The sequence below is a fragment of the Xiphophorus couchianus genome, chromosome 24 (genome assembly GCF_001444195.1).
Source record: "Xiphophorus couchianus chromosome 24, X_couchianus-1.0, whole genome shotgun sequence".
Taxonomy (NCBI): Eukaryota; Metazoa; Chordata; class Actinopteri; order Cyprinodontiformes; family Poeciliidae; genus Xiphophorus; species Xiphophorus couchianus.
The window spans coordinates 2,348,820-2,376,439 of record NC_040251.1 but is presented as its reverse complement, the minus strand read 5'-3'; the positions used below and the strand labels follow the sequence as shown (position 1 = coordinate 2,376,439).

Genomic DNA, 27,620 nt, shown 5'->3' with positions numbered 1-27,620 from the left:
TTGTTTTGAAATTTTGAGTACCATTCATGGACAGTTTAATTAGCTGTAGGGAAGGTAAAAATGATTCTTTGGGTAAATGTTGCTGACCCCTGCACTAGCCATGCCCAAGACTGAAAAATTCAGACCTAACGAGGCTCTCAGGTGCACTTTTGGCATAGGTCTTTAAATAGATTCTGACGTATCCAAGCCGAGATTGAGATGGAACGAGGTTCAGGATTTGACAATACAATGAGAAAAGAACTCAATCATAAATTCTGTACTCTGCTGTATTTAAGCATATTATTGGAAAGTTAAGTGAAAGGAAAGTGTGGCAGAAATAGACGCAAACGTACATATATTGCATATACATAAAAACAATAAACAGAAACTTTAATCCAGTATTCTACATACACTCATTAATAGTCTCAAATGGTTGGGTTAATTACCTATTTCATATGTTATATATGCTTTGAATTATGTTAAGAGTGACTATCAATGTAGCAGCTTTGAGCACTGCTCTTACCTTGTCTTGTTCGTTTTTAAGACTTTTATCTGCCTGTTTTCTGTTTGCAACACGGAAAAAGTCCATATCGTATAAAGCCATGCGTTATTTCATACATTTATTGAGGTTTTCTTCCATAATGACTTGAAAGTGTTTACAGAAACTGTACCGAGCAGACGCATAGCAATGGGATCAGAGGTTGTGTGTCCATTGAATGCACAACAGAATTCCATAAAAAATAAAGCAAATATTAATGCAATACACGTAACTTCATTATTATTATTTTTTTTATACAAATTACAGATTACAAAAACATAAATGAGATCTTGTCATATGCCCTGAAGCAGCAATGACAATATAGAATAAGTATGACGACGTTTAAGCACGCCTGTACAGGCCGTGACGGCTCTACATATGATGTTTGCTGACAAAGATCTATAGCACGTGCACACACACACACGCACAGTGAATCAGTCATTCAAACAAGGGATGAGAACTAGAAGCAGAAATAATATCCAGCGTGCTTCTATGTCTTTCTTTTCTATATATTTTTTTTTTTAAGTATCTGGTTTCAAACGCAAAACAGCAGAATCTGGGCTTTGTAGTGTTTCAGTCAGTCCACAGTGAGGTCAGGTGATGTAACAGGTCGCTCCGCAGGGTTGATTCAGGTGATTGTAGTGTTAAGAACAGCAGTGTGACAGAACCCACGTCCTCCAGTCGGCTCGGGTTGATTGTTTTTGTTTGTGTCCCCCTCCTTTAAAGACGGCTCAGAGGCGAAAGAAAAAAAAAAAAGAAGAGAGGATTGTCATCCATTTTCTCCTCTTGAGCTCATGGGGACGGAGATCGCTCGTGGATTGTTAAAGTAAAGCAAAACATAACGATTGTGACAATTCATAAGTGCAACGAAAATTAATGTATCAAAATATTAATGATAAAATAAAAAAGGAAGCCGTAAAAACGTCAAAAGCATCTAAAAACTACATCCTATTGCACAGTTAAAAAGAATAGTACAAAAACAGATACATGGTTAAAAGACAAATGGTATTGCATACAGAAATAATAATAATAATAATAAAAAAGTAGCTTGTTCCGTCTTTAAGACATCAAATCTTTTCATCTTTTTACAGAGCTTACATTAAACGTGCTTCGTACAGCAAAGTAAGAGTGTTGATTGTTTGTCATCGCCTATTTAAGTTTAGAGACCACTTTATCCGGCGGTCGCGACAGACGCGGGTTAGGAACACTGATTTTTAGTTGGTTGAAAGTGCACGTGGGGAGTAAAAATAAACCCATCTGATTAATTGCTATGCTTATGATGGGGCAGAGGGGGGAGGGAGAAAACCCAAAGAAAACAACGAAAGGAGATGGAGAAGAACGATGAATGAGAACGCTGCATAGCTGGATTCCATTTAAAGCGATGCCGTCGGAAAGACATGAGGGAGCGAGACAGACCTAAGTAATGTACAAGATCAGGTTCGACTGATCGCGACACACTCCACAGCGTCCTTTCTGCTGATTCAGAGCAGAGCAGCGCGTTTCGTTTTTTAAAAAATTTTTTTGAATCCTTTGTGTTTATCTCAGTCCAGGTAGAAGCTCTGAATTCACACTTGTGTGTCACTGGGCTCGCTGGCCAAGCCTCCGCCTTGCAGGTAGATGGCTGAAGTGGATTTGGGCCCGTTCTGGGTGTGGCCCTGCCCTCGGGTGGACCCATTGTTGTTGACCTCCGGACCCCGGGTGTCGGTGGAGATCACCCATGTGGTGGGTCGCCACTTTTTAAGAGAGTATGGCGTCTTCACACGCTTCTTGATTTTTTCACCTGTCCCCAAGGTGCCGTCGGGTCTCACCAAGCCCTCCCCTGCAGGTAGAAGAGATGAACAATATTGATCAGTGTGCAGTCTCCCACATCATCCAGAGCCGAGCAGTTGACGCGTGGTTTTGGTATGTTCATCATACCAAAACCACATGACTGTGTGTCGACTGACTTTTTGGTGCATCAAGCACAATGTAATGTGACATGCTGCTGTGCCGGGCTGTTAGTACCTAAAGAGGTAAGGTCCTGTGTGGTGAAGGACAAGTCCAGGGAGTTGGGTCTCTCTGGTCTGCGAGCTCTAGGCTGCCTGAGCAGAGCCTCTCCCCTCATGGTGACTGTAGCTTCCCTCGGGGGGTCTGCCAAAACTGAACCCGACCCAGAGCTCTCCCCCACGGTCTCTCTGCTCGTCCCCTCGGCGCTGCCCTCTTCCTCCCCTCCGTCACTCTCCCCACCACTATTGCCGTCCCCCTGGCCAAGCCCGGTGTTGCTGTTGTTGTTGTTAGTGTTGGGCCGGGCTGAGCGCATGGCTGCCACGCCCGAGGGCGCAGCTCTGGCATCAGGCTGCTCTCGCTCTCGGCTCAGGAGCGGCTCGTGTTCATCGGGGCTGGCCGTGATCAGGCCCAGGCTGAGCCGGCTGTCGTCCGTCCTCAGAGGTACAGAGCCGTTCTGGACAACACCTGCCCCGCCGGACACTACGCCGGCGTGACCATTAACGGCCCCATTGACGTGTGTGTCCCGTATAACAGGGATGTTGTTAGTGCCTGATCCCGACGGTGCCTCCACAACGCTAGGGCCCGTCACCACACCAATGTTCATCTTTGTTCCCTCTACCTGCCGCAGGTTGGACTTCCCCGAACGTCCGAACTTAAACCTGAGCGAGGAGGATGAGGACTCCTTCTTGGCTGGCTTGTTTCTCAGGGGCAGACTGGACGGCCTCTTTGGCAGATTCTGCTGCTTAGGCAGGGGAAATATAGCTGTGGGCATTGCTGCAGCCGGGTCCGATGTTCCCGAGGCCTCACTGGCCATCTTGATAAGGGGGTAGAGTAAGCTGGAACTTCCAGGGCTCAGTGGGTCAGGTGAGCAGAACTGTTTCTGCGAGTGCTCCATTAGATTCTCATCAGAGCTCTCCTTTAGGTTCTTGTCCACCTCTTTAGGGTCCAGCTTTGTCGTTTCCAAATCCTCCTGGGTCAGGTGTAGGCAAACGGGGACTGTGCTGGCCCCTGTGGGCCCTTCAGATTCAGAGATGATGGTGGTGGTAGTAGTAGAGGCGGATGGACTGCCTCTTAGCCCCATGCTGGTGCTGCTGCCCTCTGGGCTGGGCAAGCGGGCGTTGGCTTGCTGCTGGCGTTCCTGGTTAATGGAATTCCTGTTTCTCTCTCCAGTTCCCACTCCCACCCTGCCTGTTAAGGAACCGGTGGTGTCCACCTGTTGGTTCTTAGCTACACCCTCTTGCTCTTCGATGTAGGTGGAGGGGTGGTCTGTGTAAGGACCCGACTTGGGGGTCATGCGGTTTCTGTTGAAAAACAAAGATGGAACAGTTGAAGAACGACTGGAAGCACCTGCCCCACAGTAACGGAGGTGGCTCAGAGTTTAACAAACCTTTCATTGTGCAGCGTGGTGGACATGGGATTGAGGGTTGGACTGACAGACTTGGAGCGGTCCCATATGAGGAGCAGCTCTGCGAGGCGTTCCTCGGCGCACTGTGCTGTGAGACGGGCCTCTGCATCCTGGTCCCAGCAGTCCTCCATTGTCTCTTTCAGAGAGCGAACCGCCTGAAACACACACATTTAGGTTAGCGAGTCAGACCATTAACAACAAAATTCATTGGCGATTATGGTTATAGGGTGAGAAAATGTAGAACGGTTACAAAAGATGCATTAACAAATATATCCCAGCTCTTCTAGCCAAAAACATACGCACCAAGCTGTTCTCCTTCCAAGCCTCGGGGAACTTGGGCCGTTGCTTCTCCCTGGATACCAGGACCTGCATGTCCTCAAACGTGGGGTGGTTTCCTGCCTCTGCCTGAAAGGCCATCTGGTACTCTGGCACCGACTCTCCTAGAGGCAGGCAAGGACATGGAAGGGGGAAAAAAAACACAAATGAAGCTTGTATTCTTTAGAGTAACCTCTTTTCTACAATGTTGTTTCTAAATATTAATCTGTCTGGTTGTGTCTCACCAGGGAAAAGGTCGGTACATCGCATGAAGATCTCCCAGTAAATCAGGCCCAGAGCGTACATATCCACCTGCTTCAGCGCCGATTCACAGTCCCTCAGATTCACAGCACCTTCCAGCACTTCTGGAGCCATGTAGCGGATTGTCCCCACCTGGCAGCGGAGGAACAAGTTAGTGACAAACTTTATTAACTGATCAAAGTTATGGTGCTTTGCTGCTCTGGAGTGCACAGGTGTGTGTTTACGCAGTGCTGCGGTGGACAGACATGCAACGGCTGCTGTACATGAATCCGGGAAGGGTTATCAGGACATTTCCAAAAAAATTTAACATTTTCCTTTACAAAAATGGAACTAAAATGTCAGATGATTGAGTACAAGCAAACCTAAATGCTCAATGTATACAGAATTGGAAGGAAGTGACTGTTTTAGGTTATTTGGCTCCTTAACAAACCTGAATGCCTTGTCCCAGCTCTGACTAATGGAGACTGAGCAGCAACAGAAGTTGAAAAGTAAACAGGAAATGGAACTGCTTGAAACAACGGTGGCACACCCAGGAGGAGGATATGTCAAATATGCCCTTCAGACTGCGTAAAATCTTCGACACAACTGGAGTTTTACAGTTTTAAATTCAGCATAAAAAAAACAATTCATTGAACATCAAAACCCACTGATTATTAAATTTTTTTTTTTTTCCTTTTTAAAGAACCTCGGTTTCCCAGAATGCTCTGATACTACTAAAGGTTTTGGAATGCTCAAAGATAACATAGCAAATTTTGCTAGCCAATTAATTGTCTCAAAAATTATTGCGATAAACGATAATATTGTTTGAAGACCTTTTTACACTGATTTAATGGAAATGACGTAATAATCCATGTGATTTCCTGCCAAAGATAGATACACTTTATATTCAAAAGAACATTTAACACTGGAACTGATAAACAAAATAAACAAAACAACCAAAAACAAAAATAAAATGGATTCTCAGTCTCCATTAACAAAAAACTCACTTGAAAAAAACCCCTAAACAACATAAAGCCAAAGTGGAAATAAATACTGCATTCAACCAAAAGAGTGCAGATTATGAAGTCTGTATATTATGTTGCCCTTCAGTAATAATTAGATTTAAATAGAGAAAATGGGCACATCGACTACCTGATGCAATAATTCACACTACATGATTTTTTGCTCCTATTTTTCCCCTTATGACAATCTCAGAACGTTGATCTTTCTAAGATTGTGTGGTGTGTTATGGTAGATCGTCGTTGCCGCTCTGATCTAAATCAGATGTTTTCCCCGACTGAGAGCTTAACGCAGCCTGTTGAATGTGACAGGTAGCCAATCAGAAAGCGCGGATTCTCCTCGTGTTTTCTGAGGGGAAATTACAGAGAGGAATCCCAAATAGCTGACACGGTGACCCAAAGTCCAGCGGACATTGGAGATGATATGTGGAAACAACATTAATGTTTATTCAACATGCAAAGAATATAGAAATGACAAGAGGAGGAGTTGGAGCGAAATTGCTACCGCAGTTGATAAACCCGGTAACTTTTCAGCTGTTCTTCGTTAACGTGACGTAAACATGTTATAATGATTTTCATTCAGTCAGGACTTTACGCTGACACTAGCCACATGCATTGCAGGTAGATTGTAGTAATGCATTGATTAATGCCTGGTTTTAAAATTAGTTCACTGAACTTGTAGCCATTATTTTGTGCCCATTGTTGGACACCACACGGCAGGACCGAACCCGACCGAACCCGATAGAACCGTTATACCTAGGATTTCTGTCGGGTAATGTGTGATCTGTCAGGTTTTGAAAATGAGCCGACAATCGGCCGACAGCTCATGTGCGCTGGGCTTTCCTGGGCAAGGAAATGAGGAAGGAGGGTCAGTGGAGAGCACCGGAGTTGAGCCTTTTTTCATTCGGTGTCATCAACAGAAAGAGAAAAAGGCCGGAAGAGACGATAGTGCCGATAATTAAAATGACGTCGATAGTTTGAATTTATCGTACGATTAATTGATTTACCGCTTATCGCGACAGGCCTAAATCTATACAAGTTAAACTTTTTCAATTAAATTCACTTTTCAATTATGCTGAAAATAATTGAAAAGTGAACTAGGGTTTCGTAGCAGAACTTTCTAAAACTCTTCCCATATTTTTCCAAATGATCTCACTATAATAAGACGGTTGACACTTGGCCACTCTCTCGTTCTACTTGCTGACAGTTGTTAGACCAAAATGGCAGCTCAGACATGACTCACGCTGCATCGTCTACACAAGAAAAACAACCAAGATACATTTTCAAACAGAAACACCTCGAAGCACAACTCCGGCCGTGACAAACGCAAAGAGCATCTCTTCCCTCTCCCAAACACTCACCTCGCTTATAGCGGCGTTCTCCTCCTCTCCGTTGCGCGCCGGCCTGTTCCCCGTCAGCTTCATGGACAGGCCAAAATCGATGATGACACACGTGCCGTCGGCCTTGACCAGGACATTCCTGCTGTTTAGGTCCCTGTGGGAAACGGCTGGCTTGTACAAATCTGCGACGAGAAGAGAGAAGGGAATTGTTTTTTTTTTTTCCCATTTAAAAACTTATTTGTTTTATTACTTCTTGGAGTAACCTTGACTGTCAACATTTACTGCTGATTTTTCCTGCCCAGCAGAGGGCGCAGTGAAGCAGCCACAGCAGCTATGTGTTTCCTGGTGGGGGAGGATGACAAATGTTCCAAAGCCTGAGAGATTCAGCTGTTAGCAGCTCCTCTCTCCCTTATCTGCCCATCACTTCAGCTTCCTCCCTTCTCTCCCAGTGTGCACCCAACACTCAGCCTCTTTTTATTAGTTAGCCATCTGCACAAGCAGGCTATCAGTGCACTTTCATCCCTTGTCAACTTCTGAGCCCGTTTGATGTGTATCTGTGCCGATGAAGAGACAAGAGCTCAATGCAGCTGCTGAGATTGAGATTTTGCGACATGCTGAAGAGGGAAAGAAAAAAGAAATAGACTCGTTCGGTCGTCCAATCGGCCTCCTGGGAGATACTTCTTCACATGCTCTAGGTTGTATCTATACTGTGTCCCTTTCCTCATGCTTTTTGCTCACGGCAAGCTTGAGGCTAGTCTATAAATACCCCTCGACTGGGCGTGCTCACAGTGCGTTTGTCAAAATACAGGAATTTTACAGGATAAACAGAGCCATGTGGAGCCGCAGTATGCAGCACATACAGCCGTGGTCAAGGAGAGGATGACCTCTGTCGGGCTCAGCACCGTGAAAGTAGAAGTTATTCCTTCTTTGCAACTTTAAAAATCATAAACATCGAGGTTTTTCACTGGGATTTTAACAAACACAAAGTAAAGTAAAGCAAACAGAGCCTGTTGGAGGTTGCAAAAGACCTGAGACCCAGGCAGAGGTAGGGCTAAATGAGGTTAGGAAATTATGCAATTTACTTTTGAATATATAAATAAATAAAAATGTTACTCATTTGTCTTATTTCATCTGTGACACGATGTTAAAGGTCTATGTGGCGACCATCTACTGTGCTGAGATTTGATCCAATAAGCTGACCATGTAACTGCTTTGCAATAATCACAACACTACAAATAGACAATATTGTGCCGCCCCGGGCAGAGGGTCACCTACCAGTGAGGCAACGACTCAATCATTCAGATAGAGCCACAATTTAATAGTTTCTAATCAAAGAAAACTCGTGTGTTAGGATGGTCCAGTGAAAAGTCTAAATCTAATTTAAAATTGATGTTTACTCGCACTCTCAATCCAATCGGAGCTGCAGCTGTTTTGCAAAGAATGAGTAAACGTTTCAGTCTAGATATGCAAAGCTTGCAGAGAGGTGGTTCTACAAAATATAACTTATGAGAACTGAATACAAAATTTGTGCCACACTTTAGACTTTTAAAAAAATATATTTTAATTCAAAAATAGTTGGTAAAATGTTGTGTTTCTGCAGTGTAAAACCTCCAGGGTGTTATTACTTTTGGAACGCCCTATTAAATAGATAATCTGCTCCTTGTCATGTTCTTAAACTTTTAAATTTTACTGATCATTTCAGGATTTTTTTCCAACCAAATCTTAGCCAAAATTCAGAAGCAATGTAAAATAAAAAACAAAACAAATATAATTCTCACTCCTGCTGGAGTTAGGAGGCCTAAATAGAAAACAGTCACTGCTAAACAGAAGCATTGACGGATTGATCAAGACTTCACTGATCGTGCGCCTTTCTTATTGGCATTGACTGAGCAAAGCTAGACAACCTGATTTAACCTCCCTGGGTTATATGAGTCTATAGTACTTTGAGATGTAATTGTTGCTGCTCATCAATCTCGAAAAGGTTATAAAGACACTTTAAAGTTCATCTTCATTTTCTAGAGAAAACCTGGTCCAAAAGCCCTACCGCTGCCTTCAACCTTGAATACTAAGATTTTATTTAAATTTTTTTTTTTGCATTATTAGTGACTGAAAAGCTAGATGAACAGAAGGCATGTTGCAAAACAAGAGTGATTCAACATTCCTCAGAGATTTAAGTGACTAATAAGATCAAATACAAGGTGCTTACTTCAAGGTATTGCTTCTAAAAGCTGCAGAGTCATGACATAGCTTCTGCATTTTTGGTTCCGTGTTCAACGTTATATTTTTACTATCTCGCTACCTAGCAACGACCAGATAACACTCTAATATGTTCACAGCAAGTAAAATCTTAAGAAATAAAAGCACGTTTGTCAAACTTTTACCACCGACAATGGCTCAAGCACTATATATACTAAATAGGCTGTTCAATTTATATTTGTATTGTGAGCAGTGCGTTGAGGTTTACCTCCTTTAAAGAGCTCGGTGTGCAGGTACGCCAGGCCTCGAGTGACAGAATGAGCTAACCGGCAGCTGTTGACCCAGTCGTTGGTCTGGAGGCTCAGGTAGTGACTCAACGAGCCCTGCAAAACAGGAACGAAGTCAAAAACAAACAAGACAAAAAGTGATGTGTGGTGTATTGTAAAACTATTTCCATGCCTTGAATTTTCAGACTGTATTTTATTGGTTAAATCTCACAAATTTTCTCTGAGGAAAGCCCTAAAAAAACCCAAAAAAACACTTCTCATCCTTCCTCAGAGGTAAAACCATAATAGCGATGTGAATACTTTAGCTATGGACTTTAGCTTTGACCTCGGTGGGGAGCAGCTACATTTGTACACCGCAAGACGTGAACAAAATATTTCATCAATAATCTGAAAAACCTTTCCGATTCTGAGTTGTGCAGCCGAAAAGGAATGAGATTCAATTATAAAAGAAGATAACGCTGTACGAAAACACCAGAACTAACGGTGACTTTTAATAATTTCCTTCCTGAAAGTCCCAATATTTTATTTCTAAAATAAATCACAATGTGGTTCTTGCATCTATTAGTGAGGAAAATTATATTAGATTCAGTTTAGATAAATTAGCTAAATAATTCACTCAAATGCATTAGGCGTGTCCTGGCTTGCACTGTGTTACCATGGCAATGTGCATTATAATAATAACTATGAAAAGGCACGGACTCCTCATGTGCTGGGTGGTATTAGCAGACTTGTAATTAGCTTCAGGTTTGGACAGAAAACATTTCGGCTGGTATTTACCCTTATTATTATTATTATTATTCAGGAGTTCACTTTGCTATTTTGTCGCAATCTGATATTTTTTGCGGGGGAGTTTTTTTTTATGTACACCTATTGGGTCCGGGGATAGTTTTTTTTGTCACATTCCGCAGACATTCCTGTATAACGTTTTTCTCACACTCCTGTGGGGCGTTGTGATAAACTAACAAAGGCAACTGGTCAAACTGGTAACTCTGCAGCTCAACGTTTGGACAAAAACTGTAAAAGCCCAGTTTATAAATGCTTACCTTTAACCTTTTAGTAAAAGTTTGAAAATAACAACATGTTGAATGCTTTACCTCCATTATATACAATCTAATAGAATAGTCACCCCACTATTGTGTAGCTGAGTTAATTTTATTTATTTATTATTTTATGAACCTTCCCAAAACATTTTTATTTCTATTTTGTCGAATTAACATGTCTGCTGACATGGCTATTTCTGTTTTGACTGCTTTTATTTTTGGTTCCTAATGTAAATATTGTTTTGGGGGAAACGTTATTAGTGTTGCACAAAGCAATGTTCAGTGACGTAGCTGCAGCAGCCAGGCAGAGGCTGCCTAACGGAGCTGCTGGTAAGACGCGTGCTAAAGCTACCTCTCACTTTTAATAATGTTTATGTTGTTAAAAATAGTTTTCACAGCTTTTGTTCTGCAAAAATATAAGGTTAACTGTGCAAGTGTTTTTAAAACAAACTTTGGTGTTGGTTAAAGTTAATTTGTTACGTTTATTAAGTTTGTATAAAGTTTTCCTCCAAAATGTGTTTGTTGGGCCGCAGGACTGTGACAGTGATCGTCTATCATACCTGGTGCTGAGTGTGTTCCACTGTCTTATAGGAAATTAAAAAAAACCCAACGCAGAGTACTATTCCTTTCCACATCTGTTACAATTGCAAACTTAGCAACTTTGTCACTATATTTAGCAACTTTACAGACAAAAAAATAATTTAATAACGTCAGACTTGGCAGGTAAGGTTTTTTTTAAAGAGCAGTGATTGGCCAAAAAATTGCAATTGGTGCACCGAAAAATATTAAGTAATTTTCTAATTGAATTTATTTATTTAAAATTTCAAGTCTTGACATCTCTTAAGCAGATTTTGATACAACCAAAAACACATGAAAATAAAGGAAGAAATATTTAATACAGGACGCTGTAAATAATACATATCTTGAAAGGAAATATTTAGCAGAGTAAAGCTCTTTATTAATGCTTTATTAATCGCTTTTCTCCGCTCTGTACTCACATGTGGGTAGTAGTCCATGACCAGCAGGTATTCTGACCGGCCCTCGGGGCCTGTCCGCTCATTGGCAGCGATGAACCGGGCGATGTTATCGTGCTCCAGGAGCGGCAGGCGGTAGATGGAGCACTCGTTGACAAAGTTCTGCCGATTGGCTGCTGTAAACACTTTGACGGCGACGGGCCGCTCGTCCAAAGAGCCGCAGTACACTGTGCCGTATCTGCCACGTCCAATCAGCTGAAGAGAGAAAGAAAAAAAAGGAAAACGGACTATAAATAGATGTTTTACAATTTAAATCTTTTGAACTTACTAATCTAAAAAGAATAGGGCAAACAGGATCCTTCGTTGAAGACATATTCCCACACAGAGGTACACATGTGCTTGAGAAAAACAGAGAGACCCAAAAAAAAAGAAAGACTCAAAATCTCAAGAGCGGTAAAAGCAATTACTAACAGGCCGACAGTGAAGCATGTTAGCAAGCAGGCAGGGAGTGGGGAGATGGGAAATTAACTTAATCACAAAACAAACAACAGTTAAAATGGTTTTGAGTCAGTTCCAAATCATTCAATTAGTTTCCCGAATTAGCCAGAAGACTATTGGGTTCAAACAGACTGCCTTAAAATGTCATCTGCAAGGGAGCAGGGGAAGAATTCAGCAGTGCATTTACTTGTGTTTAATGTCTTCCTCTGGACATTTATCTCTGGCTCAGAAAGACAAAGCGAAACAATAAACCTGTTTAGTCTGGGAGTAAGGCTCCCCGGCTCACGCCCCCTCAGCAGGCCGCCGGTTTAATGCGAAAAAACGTGTACACGATAAGGCACAAGGACGACGGCGTGAAATGCACGAAAATGAAAAACGTCTCCTTCTCTCTGACCCGAAAAGGATGCGAGGTTAAGCTAAAAGCAGCTACAGCTTCAGAAGTAATCTACATTACTGTATTGTTCACCATGCTGGTCACGGCAGTTTTTACACTGATTTCAAAGCAGCCAAGGGAATCAAATGACTTCAGGACAGCTTTAGAACATGAAAGAAATGTTTTCTAAATACCAACAGATGAATACATTTTCCAGAAGACCAACAAGATATAACCCGCAGCATCTGCAAAGCTACAAGGAGACTGCTGAGTCATATGCTGAATATTTTGATCAAAATCAAGTCGAAACTCAAGCAGCCAGAGCCATGTTGCCTGAGTTTTTGCCTGTGTTACGGGGCTGTGCAGCTAGCTAAAATCCGTAATAGGACGTAAACAAAATAACATACTTACAAGCAGGAGCTTGAAGTAACATGTTAAACTGTCCTACTTTAGCCCACACTGAATGGTTTTCAAACATGAACAGCCTATGTGAAGTCACGTGAAATCATCTTTGACTAGGAAACCACTAAACATTCAGTTTTAGTTTTTTAAGCCATTCAGAGAGGAAGTTGTAGTTGAGTTTTAGATTATCCTGGTTTTCTGTTCAAAATTCATGGCTCCAACTTCATGTTTCCATTAAGTACGAAACAATTGAAATCACAAATGAATAAGTTTGTTCATACATCATTAAAAACAATACTGCGCTATCATCCTTCTACCACTTCCTGTTGTCTTCTTTGTCATTTCCACCAGTAGTAACATCCGATTGTTGATCATATGACTCGTGTGATGCAAAAAAAAAAAAAGTGTTTCCAAAGCAGTTTTGCGAAATACACAAATTTCGATATGGCCGAAATACCATCTCATTATAGCGCAAAACCATCTTAAAAATTGACGTGTTTCCATTAAGCAAATTTACTTTTGGAATTACAATTTGCACAATTTGATGGTTAACGGAAAAGCAGCTACTGACCACCTCCTTGTTTTAACTATCGGTATGATGTTCTTTATCAATAAAACTGATTTGCATTTATGCCAAGACCAATAATGACCTTGTTGTGGCTGTCCCAGCTGAATATACTTCTCTTTAACTGCAGTGTTTTTTTGTTTTTTTTTTACATCTGGTGGTGTTGCAGTGCCACTACTACAACGTATTCTATGGCACTGAATTCTGTCGTTTGAACCTACATTTTTTCTTTCATGTTTTCAGTTGGATTAAAGATATATATTGTTTTAAAACATTGTTATAGCTTGGTATTTGTAGTCAGTCCATGCCTAATTCTGAAGAAATATTTTTTAGCAAATTTTTTCTCATAAAAAAAAAAAAATAAATCAATCATTCTGATCAGAATTTAATGCGTGTGTTTCTAAAGTTGTTCATTTGCAAGTGAAGTAATTAGAATGAATGTAAAATCCCCGTTTTTACAGAGCCTCAGACTTCTGGTCAATTAAATCAAAGTAAATTAAATTAAAACGGACAATTAGTTCCCATGCCATTTCTTTAGGTGATGAGACGGTTTTTATAGCTAATTTTCTAAATCGTGGAATGAGACTTTTAAGACTCATTCCAAAAAAACATAAGGGATACAGAAGAAATTTTAGTGTACTGGTTATTTACAGACAAAGCAAGCTGTCCACAGTTTTAGAAATTTGAGCCCCACACTCTTCCACAAAAAGCAAACTCATCTAAGAAACCTAAATAAATCTTTGTCTGCCTCTGTTGTCCCTGCGGCTGAAAATCATCCAGACTATATTGGCTTCCTATCACAACACGAGTCCGCTTACTCCCATATCAGGTTGTCAGGATCCGGTGTTGGTAAAAGCGCATTCCTATTTTTACACGCTTGACCCATCATACGTATCATCCTACTATGATCGGATGATAAAAGTCACATTGAAACGACAGAAGCAGCCATAGACTTTGATGTATTTTGGGTTTATTTCCGTCTCGGCGTCTTTGGTTTGACTTTTAAGCATTCCTTACTCTCTGAAGACATGTGGATAAAAAACCATAACCCTTCTCTATCAGTAATAAGAGAATTTGCTCTTTATAAACAGAACCTGGTTGAAATTCAGATGATATTGAATGCAACTCAGACTTTTATTCGAACAGAAATCTCAAGACATCTTCAAGGCTACATTCATAGATCACTTTTATTAGTCCAAAACAGCTATATAGGAGGGTCATCAGATGAGGTTGGTCTTAAATCTAGGTTTAAGGGTGGAGATGATGAAAACAGTTAATTTGGACACTAACCTCCAGCAGTTTGAGATTGTCAAGGTCCAGTGAGCTCTCAGAGCCGGCAGCCTCCATCATGTTGAGGTTGTGCAGCCCTTGTTTGCCATTTCCTGTTAGTACAGACACATTTGTTTTACAAAGGATTTTGAAAATGATAAATTGCTTTTACTCAACTTCACAATAATACACTGATTTGAGTTGAACCATTACATGAAATCCCAATAATTTAGAAGCCAGATGTATGAATACCTTTGCAAAAACACTGTAACTCGTTATGTGACTAGAATTGAAATGCAACCAAAATCGTTCAGATGGCCCTGAAATGAGCTAGGCTCCATGGTAACTCACTGTGCATCATGCGGCAACCAAAGAAGGCTGCTACGGCGACCACAACCAGCAAGGAGACTGTTGCCAGGGCGATGGTTACCGTCTCTTCGTGACGCAGCGTTCCATGGGCTGCAAGCAGGAAACATGACAAAACAAATCCAAATCACACCGTTGACTTTTTGCCAAGAGAAGCACAATGTACTGAACTGTACATTGTCGTCCAGAGACAACGGTTTGATTAATTATTGATGACCTCTAGAGCTTGAGGGCAGCTATGACTGATGTTCCAGCATATGCATGTACACCCTGCTTACACACACATACACAGACGTTGACAAGGCTCCCTTTAATGTCTAACATCTCTTGGCTTCTAATCAAAACAACGAAGTCGGAATAAACACAGACGTATACACCGATGTTCCTCCATCCTGCTGTAGAAGAGTGTTTAGAGCTCCAGGAAAACACACACTGCCTAGAGTCTTATATCTAAACAAAGTAGGCAAATATACAAAATGGTTTATGCGCGCAGCTCACATGAAAACACTTTTTCGCAACTTTGCGTTTCATAACAAACCTTAACCTTAAAGATAATGTCCGTCTTTTCTCTGTTGAAGTGAGGTAGCATAATTTATTTTTTAAATATTAAAGCGACTACATTAGGAAACAATAGTTTAAAAAAATACATATTTTATATCATGATTATTCAAAGGCATTTCAAGCTGCTCTATGCAAGTGCAACTTAAGATTTTCTTTTATCATTACTGCATCTTTTTATATTAGTAAAAGTCTAAGAACTTTAAATGAGTAGTCTGTGACTTCTGTTTACTTTGAATTTATATACAGTGTGACACAGCCCCCCCAAATCTCCATAGTAACCATTAAATGCCAGTTTGAGAGGCATATTGATGGATGTGTTGATAGGTATAGTTGGATAGTGAGGTTGACAAGTGGGTGGATGTGAAATCTTAATAATAGAATATGGAATTTAGTGTTTCTATACATATCCATGTCTGAAAAATACTTCAATCCCGGACGTTTCTATGAAAACGGCAATTTAAAGAAAAATCTCTGCCGGTGATGTGAAATTGGGTTGTTATTGGACAATGATCCAAAACAACAGAAGAGGTTCACCAGATACAAAAATCAACTTTCTTTCTAAATCCAATAGAAACCATGTGAGGTGAGCTGACACAAGATGAGAGGAATTTACTTCAAGAAGGAGGGAACTTTAAGTGTTATTCTAAAAGTAAACATTACAGTCAGAAAATATAATTAATCCTCTAGCTATGCTGGTTCTTCACCGGTAAAGTGTTTCTGTGTTACTGTGCTACTCCGATTACCCAACCCTAAAACCATCATCCATGAGCTTTGTTTTCAGATCACTCACACAGACATTTCCTACTAAGCCAGGAATCTGCCAAGACACGTCGGGAGTTAATCTGCCATGAACCAGAAACGGGATTTAAAATTCAGGCACAAATGGAATTAAAATTTCACAGATTAATCAAAGACAATCCAATTTAATTACCTGCCACTAACTCCTTACTTTCCCCTGTTATCTGCCGGTGCGGCAGAAGCAGCCGCCGACACGCTCCCTCTGTCTGTCTGCAGACAGCCGGAGCAGACACTGTGTAATCCCTGGAATGCAGTAGGACGACATGGATGGCGGGAGAGTGTGTCTGCAGAGGAGATGGGCCGGTGTTGACACCACCCTGATCTCGCCACACACGGCGCTTTCATTCATAGGTGCGGCACAGGTAAAAATGAAAAAAAAAAAAAACTACTAATAACAATATGTCCCTTAGCTGCTTGACAACTCACTAAAGCTTCGAAAGCACAACAGCGATTCTCAACTCTCACTTGGTCTTAGTGGATTGTTACCTGATTAAAATGGCTCAAAATTAGTTCAACAAAATAAATAATTCACACACCTTTAACTTTTTCACTATTTTGTCACTTTAAAACAAGAAACGTCAATATATAAGTGTATAAGCATCTGTTAGAATGTTCAAGTTGAAGTCCAGATGTGAATCTAAGTGGCTTGTGAAGTATTAACACATAAATTCCCAATAAAATACATTAAACTTTTAACGTCCAAAACAGGAAAGTGGTAAAACTGTTTGTGCACTGCCCTGCATGAAGAACAGAGAAGGGGATTAAAGCGGCCGCGAATGAACGAACGCGCCCCGTGTTGGTCTGGCTTTTGTGTGAGTGTCCTCACTGAGCGGCTGTGGAGGCGTGGGGCTTGGCACCGGGAAGTCCTCCGTGAAGTTTACGTTGCACATGTCGCTGCCGCAGCAGCAGAAGTGGTATGTTCCATTCTGGATCGGAGGCGGCAGGCTGGTCACCACACATCGGTCGTCATGGCAGCCATGGTTATCAGCAAGGTGACTCCAGCAACCTGAGACAAGAAAAATTGCGATCTTTGACCTTTTTTTAAAAAAAAAAAACAACAAAACTATCATTTGATGGGGACCAAACTAGAACACAATAAACAGCAGTAACACTTGATTGGACATTTAGGAAAATTAACCGATTCATTTTTGTTTCTATAAAACCGTTTCATCTCTTCTCTTTCACACAGCCAATTCAAACCGTGACTTTAAATTAACTGAGGGAAATGACTGACCTTACAGTTCAGGGTTTTTCCATTAAGCTCGGACTTTCATTTGGTGATTTGAAACAGCCAAGTGAGACAAAAGAGCAGCAGAAGCAGAAAAAGAAGAAATGTGTAGGAGAAAACCTTGTTGTTACCTTGTTTGACCAGCTGTAATTCACCAGGCGGGGTTTTCTCCCACAGGCCAAAGCAGTGCTTTCCCTTGGCACATCGGATGGTGGTGTTCTCTGGGGAGACCCTGCCTTCGCCCTCCGCCACTCGCTTGACCTCCCACTGCGGCAGCTGGTCCGTGAAGGCGCACTCCCTCTCCTCACCCTGCGCAGCTGACAACACACAAAAAAGGTATTTAAATACCATCTTTGTTCTGAGGTGTGCAACTGACAGGACCTTGGACTTAAAGTGGAGTCGAGAAGCTCTGATGAGACTTTTTTTTCCCCCATCACTGGTGCTCGACCAAATGAAGTTTGTTTAAGCCGTTTGATCCTTCCACCAGTCAATGATCTGACTTGGCAAGATAAGCTCATGAGACACAAGGCGTGTTTTCATTACAAATGTGCACAAACTTTGTCGATATTCTGCTGTCGTCTCTTATTCCATTACATAAGAAACGCAATTAAAATTACATGTGAATAGGTTTGTTCATATGACAAGTCTTTAAAAGAAAAAAAAAAAAAAACATGCCATGCCCTCATCCTCCTTCCACTTCCTGTCATGTTGTTCATCGTTTCCGGCAGCAGTAAGATCTGGTTGTTGATCATGTCATGCGTGTGATGAGTGTTTCCTTTGTGGTTTTGCAAAAGACTCTGGTTTTGATACAATCGAAAAACCTATAGAGCCCAACTGACGACAAACGATGGCCACAACTTAACTAAAGGGAATGACTCATTTATTTAGTGGGAACAAATTGTTTAATTTGTGGGAACGGCTCATTTGTTTTATGGGAACAACTTTTAGATAACAAGTCTAACTCTTGGCCACGAATTAAGTTGTGGGCACCAGTTAGTAACCACCTCATCATAGTTCAAAAACCTTATCGAAAAACTAGAGGTTTTTTTTTTTCAAATGGGCATGTTTTCATTAAGCAGTTTTTTCCCCCCGTAATTCCAATTTGTGAAATTTTATGGTCAGTGGAAACGCAGTTACAAGTAATTCTAAATGTTTGCTTCATTCATGGATTTTGTTAGAATAGTAAAATCTTCCATGCCTTCCCAACGTCTGTGTTGTTTGGAAAGTCAAACAACTTCAATTTAATAGGTTGGCTTATACGGCTGTGGACTTTCTAGTTCATTTATAATTCATACCCATTAGTTGTTGTTTTTTTCATTACAAAATGAAATGAGCAAATTCAAGCAGCATTACGTCAATACCTGAACGTGGGATGTGGACATGGAGGGGATTTATTTAACTCAACTCAAAGAACGTAAACAGAATCACAATAATTCTCCAAGATGGATTCAAATACATCTCATTTGCTGAAGCAGCTGCACCGCCGCTCATCGATACAGGAAGAATTCACAGATGAAAACCAACTATGTGCCCATTAAAGCTGCTGCCTCTCACGAACCAGGAGATCAATAGGAAGCCCATTTAACTCCAGCCTGAAGGACATAACATTCACACAGACAGCAGGAGGAATGGCAAACACATACATAAAGTCACCACCTTAATGAATTTAACTGGTTTACAGCCTGACAAACACAATAAAAACAGTTCTATGCTGAAGTATCCATAGCCTTGGACCTTTTTACATTTTTTTCACATTGCAACGCCAAACATAAATAGACGTGATAGAACAGATCATATCTGGTCTATCTGTTGCACAGTTGTAAAGTGGAAGAAAAATGCTACGTTTTTTTCTTCCAAAAATGTTTTACAAGCAAAATCTCTCTTTGCTCATCCCAAAATATTTGGACCAGAACAAGAGTGTCCCAGTAATTATTGTGAAAAACAATAATATTGTTGTTTTGAGGCCATTTCCAAGTAATATAATGATAATGGCAGCATAATAATGCAAGCTTGCCCTCTCAAAGACGAATAAACATTAATTTTGCGAAGAACATTTAACACTAGAACTGGAAGATATTTTAAATATCCAAACAATAAATAAAACAGAAGTAAAAACCACTTACAACCGAAATCTCAAATAAAATGGATTATGAGGTTTCTGTACACATTTCCCTTTATAAAATATTAATGAGAATGGAAATTATCAAGCTCATTTTAATTTATCATGCTTCAACCTGAAGAGTCCTAATTGGTTAATGGAGTCCACCAAAAGTTAATGTCGGCACACATGTAGGTGTTCTGGAAAGTCTTGCTCTTTATTCGTGATGATTTGTGTAAACCATGAATTATTTTCAAAATTTTGAGCTGCACTGTGTCGGTCCCTCACCTCCAATCCCAATAAAATGTTAACGTTTATTTTTGTGACCCGACTACATATGGCAAAGTTCATAACTGCACGAATACTTTTGGAATCAAGTCTGCCTCTGAGTTTTGACTGAAAAGATGGAGCCAGTTGTGAAATCACACAAGCTTGCACACAACTGGGCGACTGAAGCGCCACGCCAGGAAGAACTCGTCTGAATTTCAGAGAGTGTGTATATGTACACAGCGTGTGTTGTGGGTAATTTCAGATGAGAGAAACATGATGTGCCAGTTTGCTTCCCTTACTCCCAACTCCTCCCTATCCTCCATCCGGGAGAGGCACTGAGAGCAGCGGGGGGAGGGTGCTGTTGGGGTTAGTTCCAAAGAGGGAGGAGGAACAAGGGTGGCTGTGCCCCGTCCAAGGTCAAGCTAGCCTGTGTGAGCAGGGGTCGAGGCAGTAGAGTGGTAGTTCGGCTGGGCATGGAGCCAGCTTTCCTCCTCTGTTCTCATGAGAAGATAAAGCTGTCAACCCCTGGCTACTGTAGGCCTCGGCCAGCAGCTGCCCTCAACCTGTAGGCCCCTTACTGCTCACTGTTCTGAGTACCTGACTCTGTCTGTAGGGGGGGCTGCTGAGCATACACCTCCACAGCCAATGATAGATTAGAAAAAAGATGGGCGGAATCGGCTCTTTTCAACTGAGTTGATTTCCTCACTAGATCAGGAGAAACATTTCTGATTTCAAAGTAGTGTTATTTTCACCTCAGTTAACTCTGAATCTGAAGATGAAAGAGAATCAAATATTAGACAGTCTTCTAACTAAGCATATTGGTATGTGCATTATAGATGTTACAGCCAGAGTAAAGCTGAACTAAGCAGAATTTTAAGTCATACTCCAGTACAAATTCTATTGATGGTGTATAATTAGGGGTGGGCATTTATCATATTGTTTTTCATTATGATGAAAAAATTCTCAGGAGAATTTGGATTTATTGTGACAATAAAAAAAAGATAAAAATCACAATGTTTGGAAATGCCAAAAACTGGCTGCAATGTTGGAGTTCTTTTTTTTTCTCTCCGCTGATTGTTCCATGAAAAATTAGCTATTGGAATTGCCTTGTTTCCATTAAGTGAAATTATTTCCTAAATATCAAATTGTGCAATAATGTGGACAATGAAAATGCAGCTAAAAAAGTTGTAATACATTTTAAGTAATCACCCAAATCTATAGCTGAGGGGAAAAGAAAAATTATGTTGTTTGGTTTACTCTACTACCCCTAAATAAAATCAAGTGCATCGAACCAATATTGAACATCATCTTGAATGCATCGTCGTTTCCACGGTGAAGCATTGCAGTGAGAGCATGAACATGGAGTTGACAGTTGATTGACAGATGGACAAAAGTTGATACAGGGAGGTGTGTTTGTCGCTTCCTACTGACAAACACTGAGATTTGTGATTGTAATGTGACAAAAACGAACAAACGTTCAAGCAGTACGAATATTTTTGAACTATATGCATCTTAAACATACGTCTGCAGACAAAGGAGCTCCAGCAGCGACAGATTTCCAGTGAAACGTGCCACTTGAAGAAACTATTAGAAATCTGCGGACAATAGCAGTGCAATCCTAGACCAAGGGCGTGTGGTTCCAGATTTTCCTTCCTCCAAGTAGCTCTGTGAACCAAACCCTCTTTTCCTCTCTCTCTCTCCATTGTCTTCACCCGAGTTACACTTTAAAGGCTGCATTCAAATTCTCCCCGAGCTTTCTTTAAAGCCCAAAAAGGAAGAAAGCATAGCTTTAAGGACACGGCTGCAGTGGATTTTTAACATAAAAGCAATCAGTACTTACATTTCGCCCTAACTACCACAATAAAAAAGCTTTAATGAACCACTAGAAGTGATAAATGAACACAGTGGTAAAACTGCACCAACTGCCTTCACTTAACAACCTGACCTACTGTCTTCATTCATTCACAATGCATTCTCTGTTCATCTTTACTTAATTGGTGGATCTAAAAAGGGAATGTATAGTAACAGAATGAGACCGTTTGTGTTAAAATACCATGCAGCCTTTTGTACTGCGCCGACGAGCATGTAGAAGTCTCCAACGCAGTTTTGATTGACAACTTAATAAATTAGCTGTCTTATAAGTCAGACTAACACCTGTGATGATGATTAAAAAAATACAAAATATTCTGAGGTTGTAGCCAAGGTGGGTAGTTCCTTATTTGGACCTGGTTCAAACAATAATTTTACCTGTCTGCACAGGCATAATTTGCAAAGTTTGTCCACCACTTACATCCTTTGCCAGTACACCCAATATACTTTATAGTTACATTTTTATATTCAGCTTCATTTCTTGAAATTCTAATTAAGTAAAGTGGTAAGCTTGAAGATTAAAGTATATTCTTTTAAATACACAACCATTACTCTGCTGAATTTAGTACTAAAGCTTGATGTGCCAAATTTAATGCCTCTTCTGTTCTGCTCTGCTGAAGTGTCTCTAGGAGCAAAACATGCAGAGATTAGCTGTGTAATTAGCCACGTTATCAACCATGGTAGCCACTAGACCATGGCTGGCTGCTGATAAAAAGATATTAAAGTAATGTTTTGAAAAAAAGAATTTTCCCATCATTACAATAGTTTAAAATCCTTTTAATAAGCAGCTAGAATTTTACCTGGCAGAACAACACATTGCTGCTCAGGCAGCAATGTGTATTAGGTAATAATTCAAGTCAGACTAATTAACTAGCTAATATGACAGTAAAGATTTATCTTATCTTATCTATCTTATCTTAATATTCACTTGTTTTATTTTCACTGATACCCTGCAGGAAACAGAAAAAAGGTTTACTAAAAAGTGTATTAACGCAAGTAGCACATGAACACTATAACTAAATTCAGTCCATGTTTAATGTTTTTAATGCAGTCTATTAAGTAGTGTTTGGAGTAACAATTGCTTTTCTGTTTCAAATGAAATCAATTAGATCATATACATGTAATTTTTAGTGTAAAAGCTAAATATTTAGATATTTTCACTCAGGCTTATGTTGTGAGAATCTCATACTGGTGTATGTCTATTCATGGCAAGGAGACATTAGTTGTGCTATAGCTTCTTATTTTTCGTTTTCTTTAGGCTGTTCCCTTTTCAGGGATCACCACAGCACCCGGTCATGCTCCATCTACTTGTGATATATACTAAAAGTTGCTAATACCGTTGCTAAATCAATTGATCAGTTTATTTAGTCACTACAAACACATTCTTACAACACTTACTCTACATGAGTGAACTGTATTGAATGTTAAAAATATCTTACTCTTAAAGCTAATCTATTATTTTACACAAAGAACCTGATAACTGAGGATGCCCCTACCATTGTCTACTAGTTTAACTATAAACTGCATTTGTTCTAAATAACGATGCTAATAAGCCAAAATCACTTTGATGAATGCTTTACTATACTTTAAGTACAGTAAGAGTGACCATTGTAGTGGTTGAGTGGTCAAACCCTACAATGTGATTTCTTTGTAAAAAGTTTTCTGGACGTATGGAAAGATCCCATCCATCACGGCTCAATTTATTTTCTCAATGCTGGTGAATGTGTGGACATGGGCTGTACAGGAGGAACTCCCACAGGAGAGAGGAGAAACAAAGGAATAATAGAAGCAGCACGACAGAAGGAAGTGCAGGGCCTGCGACAACACCCACAGACGGCAAGGCAAACACGGAGACGTCGCATGCAGGGCTGGAAAAACTGAACTCTTCAGCAGCGTCTGCTGACAATACCTTTTAACGCTTGGTGTTTGAGGCTGTGAAATGAATTCCATAGATGCCGCTCTGTCAGCGACGCCTCTGAGACAAACCACAACACACAGCAAAGAAGGAACTTTTGATATTCCCCCCCCCCCCCCCCAAAAATGATCTAAAACTGGATTTTTAAGATTTCATTCACAGCCTTAAAATGTGATTTCCCTGCATCACTATTATACAAGACCTCCTTAGAAACAATACCAAATGAGCAGTAGGCATCAGATAACCAAACAATAACTTACATAAAGAGCTGTTTAACCTTTCATCCTGCAATAAAACACCCTCACTGTCTCCCTAACCCTTTAAACTCCCAGACTTCAAAGCCTGACCTTCTGTGAGATGGAAATAACATTATGACACACATCGACTGACATGCAGCACATTAAATAGTTTCATTGTGCCAACGTGCTTGCACATAAGTGCACACAAGACAAATGGAGAGCACCGTCTTACCACAAGGCAGGTTCATTGATTTCCGTTTCCTCTTTGTTCTTCGGGGCTGTTCAGACCTGGCACTAACATGATTCCTGAGTGTTTCGATCAGATGTGGAAAATTGAATTAGATTCTCGCTCTAAAGTCTTTAGACTTGACTTCGACTCACATTCTAAAAACTTGAGGCTCCACTTCGACTCGCATTGTAAAGGCTGGGCCTGACTGATTGGTGAGACTTAGACTTGTGCACTAAAGACGCAAGGCATCACTTAGACTTGTATAGTGAAGATTGAAGACTTTAATTATGTTTAGTTCACACAGCAAGAATTTTATGCTGATTTTGTTCAAATTTCACCCTTCAGACAATCTCAATGACGCCCGGATTATCAGGGTGGCTCTTAAGATAATCTGAAGAGATATTCCTGCTGTGTGGTGTTAAGAGTGATCTTGACAGCTTGGAAGGATGTCAGGGCTGCTCCGATCTAAAATCGAAGATATTGAACATATTGAATTGGAACAATATGAGCGCGTGTGTTGTTTACTCTGAACTTATGTTTGATCAAGAGGTTTTATGAGCTTTTCTGACATATGAGAGTTGGTGAGTTGCTCCTGCCGTGTGACTTGACATTCTAAAGACTCAAGCCAAAGACTCACGCTCCAAAGACGCAAGACTGGACTTGGACTAGTGCGCTAGACATTTAAGATCTGACCTTACTTCATACATTTGATTTCAGTAAGATTTGTCCGCTAAGGAGGACAAATTTAGATTCTTGCTCTAAATACTTGCAAGTTGTTTAGACTTGCACTCCAAAGGCTTGAGATTTAGCCCAGACTTTTAAGTTTGGGACCGGAGTCTTTTGAACAATCTCGCATAATAAGGGGAGAAAGCAAGCTTTTCCTTGTGACTGCACATTTGTGTCAACTTGCCTTTCCGTCTTTTCCTACTTAATGTTCGATCTGGATAACAGAATGGACTGTTTACTCCTGACATACATGCTTGCAGCATCTGCATTTGTCTCACATACTCCTGCTCAATTATGTTTGTGTGACAGTGAAAAAAAATAAGTGGGAAGAAAACCTTTACGACAGCTTCCCATTCAGACTGCTAAAAAATGTGGATAGAGGTGTGATGAAATTGGATCCTGGCGCAGACTGGAGAATGTACACCTTAGGTTGAAGCAGATATTTACTGAGGAAGGAACTATAAAATTCCAACAGGAGACACGAGGGGAATTGAATAACAGCAGCGGGGCTAACAGGCGAGGCAACAGAAGAACTAGCAAACGGACGTGGTGGCAGGTACCAGAAGGATCAAGAAGAATACAAAATATCCAATTTCTTACTACTTACTATTTCTTACTACTAAAACTAGGTATGTCTAATCAAGAGCAGGCCGTACAGATGGATCTACTCAATCTAAAGCTAAAGACACTAAGAATCAAAACCAATACACAAATAAAACACCGTAATGTAACGCTGCAAAAAACCCCCCCAAAAAACCCAACAATCACAACAAAATCAAAACCAAAGTGATCATTTGAACATCAATGCATCATTACATTTAGGTGCTTGTCTCTAGAAGGACCGAGTCTAACTATTATTGCTGATGCAATAATGATGCATTTGATCTCAGATTATTGTAAGGAACTTTTCATGTTCTTCAGTTGCTCCTATTTAATCTGAATTTAATTTATTAAACTCAGATTCTTCAACTCGAGCCCTCAGGTCTTTACACCAAAACCTTGTAGAAGTCGAGATATAAAACTAAAAGGGGATAGTCCTTCCCACATCGGGCAGCTCAACTGTGGATATTCTTTGGGTTTTATGTTGTTTTGATTCCAACATCAATGCATAGATCAGTAAGTAATAGATTACAATGAATGGGATGGTTAAAAGCATGAGTCCGTTTATTTTTTGGAAATATTGATTTGAATACATTAGCTTGTTTACAAAGATAACGTTCAAGAAAAAGGAGAATGAAGCTCAAACTAATGTAACCTGACCTTTTCTTATTTAGGATTCCGAAATGTATTTTCTGGAATTTAAATATTCCAGGTGATTTCAGTTTCCGTTTCTGTATGGATGCCAATCTCTACGTTATTCAGCATGACAGGCCCTGTTTCGGGCACTGCTCTGTGGAGCTGGCTGTGTAATTTTGGCTGCCGCTGCAGCAATGGATTGTGGGTCAGAGTATGCAAGCAAGGCCAGTGGAGCGAGGTAGATGAGAGACAGACAGAGAGAGGGTAGTCATATCAAAAGACTACAGAGTAGTTTTCTGCTCCGAGGCTCTCCATTGGATGACAGCGGGCACTGCTGAGTGTTTACCCATGGCCCAGTTATTTGCTAATCTCTCCCTCCTCCCCCCAACTGGCCTATAGTGCACCCTCCCAGCTCCCCTCGCGCTACCCCTTCCCTCGGCTTTGCTGCTAAAAAACAACAGCGATCTAATCCCTCCCTCTCCTCCCCTCCCTGCTGCCAACGCAAACGCAACGCAAGACATGGCGGTCTGAAACTTGATTATAAGGCACGAGAATGTGTTGGCTGCTCTCTCTGCACACGTTTAAGCTCTCGTACGCGATTAAAGACAGTAACAGGAGAAGGGAAGTGGGAAAACAGCAGTCTTTCTTGGCTGAAAGCGGGGCTCATGCATCTGTGCATGCACAGTCATTGCCTCAAGCAGGCATGCAGGCTTTTCAAAGCCAAGCACTGACTCCCCATCAGAATGCATTGGTGCTTTTCAACGCCTTCGCCTCTCTCCAGGCAGAACTACCCCAGACTATCTTCTCCCAAATATACCGTGTTTTCATTAGCACAAAACGCTCAGGGTTAAGAAAATCTTCTGAGAAGCACTTGTACCTGTGTGAGCCATGTCCGCTGCTGTTGTTTGGGTGCACGGCTTGTTTGGTGAGGTAGGATGAATCGGATTGGCATTTGCTGACACCCCCGATTTTTCAAGTCCTCAGGTTAAGTTTAAAGATGGAGCAAGGGGGCTTTAATCTGTTCCATCTGGTGCTCTGCAATGACCCCCCCCCGATAACACCACTGCTCAGTCTGTGTCTGTCTGAGTCTGGTACAGTTATGCTAATCCTTGGTTTATACTCCCCTCAAAGCTGTGGTGGTCCATTATTGACCACCTCACAGTTACACCAAAACCCCCACCCACACTCCTCCTTCTATTATCCCTGTATACCTTAACTTTCCCAAATATGTCATGAAAACGGTCACAACAAGTGGTGTTTGCTCTCACTCCATGGGGGGTTGCATAATCTCGGATTATATAAGCAAGGAAGTCTGGTTTTAGGTTGTACCTCCATTTAGGCTGTGTTTATAACATCATTTCCTTGTTGAAGAAATGAGTTACAAGTATGGACTTGTCTGGCCATACACTAGCTTGATAGGATTATTTTCACCACAAAACAATGTAAAACCAGTGAGGCCTGTGGCTTTCTGGTATGATGGGGGTTTCTCCCTTTCTGGGAGAGAGAGTATTATTTCCAATGAAACTCACAATGCTAAAAGAAGAGTGATGGATCAGAACCAAAAATCCCTTAAGAAAATTAGTGACAGAAATAAATATTTTGACTAATATATATATTGAAACTTTTAGTATGTCAGTGGCCATGTCAAGGAATGCCAAG

The 27,620-nt window shown here is 40.8% G+C and overlaps 2 protein-coding genes and 1 long non-coding RNA gene across 3 annotated transcripts in view; 2 read left to right on the top strand and 1 right to left on the bottom strand.

The window, feature by feature from the left end:
- Window positions 1-582: 582 nt before the first annotated feature.
- Window positions 583-27,620, bottom strand: part of LOC114140973 (bone morphogenetic protein receptor type-2) — a 33,969-nt gene continuing 6,931 nt past the window's right edge. The window contains exons 2-13 of the mRNA XM_028011332.1: window positions 17,511-17,696; window positions 16,978-17,157; window positions 14,778-14,885; window positions 14,448-14,539; window positions 11,344-11,574; window positions 9,287-9,401; window positions 6,844-7,004; window positions 4,469-4,616; window positions 4,212-4,348; window positions 3,891-4,063; window positions 2,522-3,804; window positions 583-2,336 (exon numbers count right to left, since the gene is read on the bottom strand). Coding sequence (XP_027867133.1) covers window positions 2,083-2,336; window positions 2,522-3,804; window positions 3,891-4,063; window positions 4,212-4,348; window positions 4,469-4,616; window positions 6,844-7,004; window positions 9,287-9,401; window positions 11,344-11,574; window positions 14,448-14,539; window positions 14,778-14,885; window positions 16,978-17,157; window positions 17,511-17,696 — 3,068 coding nt within the window. The 3' untranslated portion in view covers window positions 583-2,082. The remainder of the gene's footprint in view (window positions 2,337-2,521; window positions 3,805-3,890; window positions 4,064-4,211; window positions 4,349-4,468; window positions 4,617-6,843; window positions 7,005-9,286; window positions 9,402-11,343; window positions 11,575-14,447; window positions 14,540-14,777; window positions 14,886-16,977; window positions 17,158-17,510; window positions 17,697-27,620) is intronic.
- Window positions 10,445-10,940, top strand: LOC114140975 (uncharacterized). The gene is made up of 2 exons (XR_003594733.1): window positions 10,445-10,675; window positions 10,879-10,940. It is a non-coding gene; the product is annotated as an uncharacterized LOC114140975 (long non-coding RNA).
- The window catches only part of LOC114140971 (dedicator of cytokinesis protein 9-like), a 71,816-nt gene continuing 61,802 nt past the window's right edge, over window positions 17,607-27,620 (top strand). Inside the window, exon 1 of the mRNA XM_028011323.1 lies at window positions 17,607-17,715. The gene's annotated coding sequence lies outside the window, so the exon portion shown is untranslated. The remainder of the gene's footprint in view (window positions 17,716-27,620) is intronic.